Source organism: Orycteropus afer, unplaced genomic scaffold (assembly GCF_000298275.1).
Source record: "Orycteropus afer afer isolate SDZICR_OR568_19922 unplaced genomic scaffold, OryAfe1.0 scaffold00774, whole genome shotgun sequence".
Classification (NCBI taxonomy): Eukaryota; Metazoa; Chordata; class Mammalia; order Tubulidentata; family Orycteropodidae; genus Orycteropus; species Orycteropus afer.
The window spans coordinates 116,111-120,901 of NW_006922361.1; the positions used below are offsets into that span (position 1 = coordinate 116,111).

General features: G+C 44.7%; 1 protein-coding gene across 1 annotated transcript in view; it reads left to right on the top strand.

Moving 5' to 3' along the window:
• The window catches only part of LOC103211699 (putative adhesion G protein-coupled receptor E4P), a 68,472-nt gene that overhangs the window by 55,217 nt on the left and 8,464 nt on the right, over positions 1 to 4,791 (top strand). The window contains exon 13 of the mRNA XM_007957683.1: positions 2,077 to 2,143. Within this exon, the coding sequence (XP_007955874.1) occupies positions 2,077 to 2,143 (67 nt within the window). The remainder of the gene's footprint in view (positions 1 to 2,076; positions 2,144 to 4,791) is intronic.

The following is a 4,791-nucleotide window of genomic DNA, read 5'->3' on the forward strand; positions in this document are numbered from 1 at the left end:
CCTTCATGTCTGGAATTGAACCCACTCCTTTGGCTTCCAGCCAAACAAAAGACAGGCATATGAGCTGAACATTTACACTAGATAGATATCAATAATGGGAGAGTCAATAATGGGAGAATAGAAGGGCTGTATATGCACAGGGAGACAGCTTCAAGGGGCAGAAGTGCACAGGAGGGAAGGACATAGGGAAGAGGTAACTATGGGGAGGAAGTGGGAGGGGAGCTGGTGCACTGTGGAAAATTGCATTCAATGTCATGAGACAAAGTATATGTGAACTGTTGTATGGAAAATGAATTTGCTCTGTAAACTTTCACCCAAATCACAATAAAATTAAAAAATAAAAATAAAAAAGAAAGTCCACAAAAGCCAAAATATGACCTTGGAGACCGTCTGAAGGATAGATTTGACGTGTTGAACACCAATGACTGAAGACCAGAGAAATTGTGGGATAGCATCAAGGCCATCATACAAGAAGAAAGTTTTTGCTTTCATTAAAAAGACAGGAAAGGAAGAAAATACCAAAATGGATGTCAGAAGAGACTTTGAAACTTGTTATTGAATGGAGAGTACATTGTCTGATGTCTTGGCTGCTGCTTCCATTGGTGTTGATTGTGGAAACAAGTAATATGAAATCTCTGACAACTTCAATCTTTTCTCCATTTATCATGATGCTGCTTATTGATCCAGTTGTGAGGATTTTCATTTTCTTTATGTTGTGATGTAATCCATACACCAAAAAACAAACAAACAAACAAAACTCACTGCCATTGAATTGATTCCAATTCATAATGACCCCCTTTGGGTTTCTGAGACAGTAAATCTTTACAGAAGTAGATTGCCCAGTCTTCCTTCCACAGAGTGGTTGGTGGGTTTAAACCACCAACCTTCTGGTTAGCAGTTAATTACCTTAGGCACTGTACCACCAGAGCTCCTTAATCCACACACATACATATATATCAATACAGACATACATATATAAAACCCAACATTTACCATTTCAACCTTTTCAACATGTACAATTCAGTGACATTATGTTCATCACCACTATGCATTTCCAAAAATTTCTGTCATCCTTAACGGAAGCTCAGAGTCCCCTAAGCACTGATTACTTTCCCCCCTGAACCTCTCACCCCTGGTAACCACAGGTCAACTTTGGTCTCTATACAATTCCTATTCTTGATATTTCATGTAAGTGGATCATACAATACGTGTCCTTTTGTGACTGACTTATTTCACTCTGCATGTTTTCAAAGTTCGTCTATGTCATAACACATATCAGTATTTCATTTTTCTTTATGGTAGAATAATGTTCCATTGTGTGGATGGACCACATTATGTTTATCCATTCATCTGTTGATGGGCACTTGGGTTGTTTTCACCTTTTGGCTGTTGTGAATCATGCTGCAGTGAATATTGGTGTATAGGTTCTGTTTTAAACTATTTATTCAGCCTTATCTCTTGTCATACCCTTTAGCCAAATGCTTTCTACACATTGCACTATTTAATCTTCCTAGTGATTCTGTTGGTCTTTGCTTGTGAATTATGGTGTTGGTGAAGAATATTGAATGTACCACAGGCTGCCAGAAGAGTGAACAAAGCTGTCTTGGAAGAAGCACAGCCAGAATGCTCCTTAGAAGTGAGGATGACGAGACGTCACTCACACAGTTTGGTCATGTGATCAGGAGGAACCAGTGCCTGGAGAAGGACATCATGCTTGGTCAAGCAGAGATGGATTGACAGAGTGGCTGCAACAATGGGCTCAAACCTAACAATGATTGGGACATGGTGCAGGACTGGGCAACGCTGGGTTCTGTCGTACCTGGGGGGTCGCCGGGAGTCGGCTATCTCACTTGCACCTGACAGCAATGTCTGCTGGCTCATTCACTCCCACATCAACAAGACACACATTCGTATTAGCGGCAGCAGCAGCTCAGGTTATTTGTCCGGGTCATGAGAGATCTGGTAACTTGCCTAAGTACTGGGTAGGAAGGAGGCTGGGATTTGAACCCAGACTATGTGACATCCAAGGATATAGGTAATCGAAAGCAGCTAATGGTTCTTGCCCTCTCTCAACAGTTGCTGGCTGAATCTTGATAAAGGCTTTATCTGGAGCTTCATGGGGCCAGTGGCCATCATTATCCTGGTAGGTAACCAGGGGCAAGTATTTATTGGTGTGCTAGCTCTGGTGGTGCAGTGCCTAAGGCACTGGACTGGTAACCAGAAGGTTGGTGTTTCAAACCCATCAGCTGCTCCATGGAAGGAAGATGGAGCAATGTACTTCTGTAAAGATTTACAGCCTTGGAAACCCAATGAGGGTGGCTATGAGTCAGAATCGACTCAATGGCAGAGGGTTGGTTTTTTTTTAAGCCCTGAGTTAAGGAGTCCTGGTGGCACAGATGGTTAAATGCACTGGCTGCTCACTGAAAGGTTAATAGTTTGAGTGCACCCTAGGGCTCTGCAGAAAAAAGACCTGGTGATCTGCTTCTGTAAAGGTCACACTGTAGGAAACCCTATGGGGCAGTTCTACTCTGTCATACGGGTTGGCTAAGAGTTGGAATCTATTTGCCGGCACCTAGCAACAACAACAACAGATCCGTGTTGCTCAGATGTGGGGAATGCTGTTTCCTAACTGTTAAATGGGGAGCTCTGGTGGCGTAGTGCCTAAGGCATTTGACTACTAACCAGAAGGCTGGTGGTTCAAACCTACCAGCCCCTCCTCAGAAGGAAGACTGGGCAATCTACTTCCATAGAGATACTGCCACAGAAACCCAAAGAGGAGTTGCTATGAGTTGAATCAGTTCGACAGCGGTTTGTTTTTGTTTTTGTTTTTGTCTTTTTAAAGTGGAAATGAAGTGAAGATAAGGAAATTAAGCCTACTGTGATCTATCCCTCCTCTTTGAAATACTGCCATTGCTAGACTTTCGCTAGGAAGAGTTCATTTGTGAGCATACTGCATTTAAGATGCTTGTGCAATACTCAAGTTCAGATGTCATGTTGTTGTCTTGTGCTGCTGAGTCAATTCTGACTCAGAGTGACCTCACATATACAGAGTAAAACTACCCCGTAAGGTTTTCTGGGCCACTCCTCGGAAGGAAGGTTGGACAATCTACTTCCGTAGTTATACTGCCTCAGAAACCCAAGGAGGGGTCGCTATGAGTTGGGTCCGACTCGACAGCACAAAACAACAACAGTCTCTACAGGAAGCAGACTGCTAGGCCTCTTCTTCCACAGTGTCGAGGGGTAGATTTGAACCTCCAACCTTTAGGTTACCAGCTGAGTGCAAACTGTGCTACCCAGGACTTTAGATGTCAGGTAGCCACGTCAATACATAAGCATACGGTAAGTCAATGTGAAAACAGCCATAGTCAACATGTCAACAAACAGGTGTGGCTGTGTTCCATTAAAACTTTATTTTCAAAAACAAGCAATGGAATGGATAGTGGATTTGGCCCCTAAGCCCTGGATTGTTGAGTGGTCCTGTTCAGCCACACTTGTGGCTTCCTCCTGTCAATATTGGAAAGCTCAGGGCTGACCCATAAACCCTTCTCTTCTCTACCTGACACTCACTCCCTTGGTGATCTCTAGTGCATAGCTTCAAAAATTACCTATATCCTGCCAGCTCCCAAATTTATATACCGAGCCTGCACCTCTCTTCTCAACTCCAGACTTAAAATTCAACCTGGCTACCTGATACCTAAAGGGAGCCATGGTGGCGCAGTGGTAGAATTCTCACCTGCCATGAGGGAGACTGGTGCTCCTTCCCACCCAGTGTAACCTCATGCACAGCCATCATGTGCCTGTCTGTGGAGGCTTGTATGTTGCTACAACGCTGAACAGGTTCAGCAGAGCTTCAAGACGAAGACAGTGCAGGAAGAAAGGCCTGACGATCTCTGTCAGGAAAGCAGCCAGTGAAAGCTCTGCAGCCTATCGTGGGGATGGTACCGGACCGTGCAGCGTGTCCTCTAACCATGCATGGCGCTGCCGTGTCAGGGCCAACTCAATAGCAGCTGGCAGCAACCTGAATCTAAGCTTGAGTATTTTATAGGCATCTTATCTTGTTCAGAACCAAACTCTTGATTTGAACTATTCTTCCAGGTTGCTTTTTCCTCAGCTCGGTCAGTGGAACCTTCTTGCTCCTGCACCCTTGTTAACCTGGGAGTCACCTCGACTCTGCTCCTTCTCCCACATGCCATGTGCAATTCATTGGCATTTTCATGGTCATTGGTTTGCTTGAGCCCACTGTTGTGGTGTATTTTGAGTGCCTTCCATCTAGGGAAAGGGGCTCTGGTGGTGCAGTGGTTAAGGCTTTTGGCTGCTAGCGAAAAGGTCAGGGTCAAACTTGACAGCCGCTGCATGGGAGAAAGATGAGGCAATCTGCTTCCATAAAGACTATAGCCTTGGAAACTCTATGGGAAGTTCTGCTGTGTCCTCTAGGGGTGCTGTGAGTCGGAATTGACTCAAAGGCAGTAGGTTTGGTTTGGGCTTTGCTTCTGTAAAGATTACACTCTTGAAAACCCTATGGGGCAGTTCCACTCTGTTCTCTAGGGGCTCTGTGAGTCAGAAGTGACTCAATGGCAGCCCCAAGCTAGGGTGCTCATTTTCCAGTATTATAAAGCCAGACCCACTGCCATTGAGTCGATTCTGACTCATGTTGACTCCAGTATTAGAGCAGACATTATTTTGTGTTCCATAGGGTTTTAATGGGAGCTCTGGTAGCATAGTGCCTAAGGCACTTGACTGCTAACCAGAAGGCTGGTGGTTCAAACCCACCAGCCACTCCTCGGAAGGAAG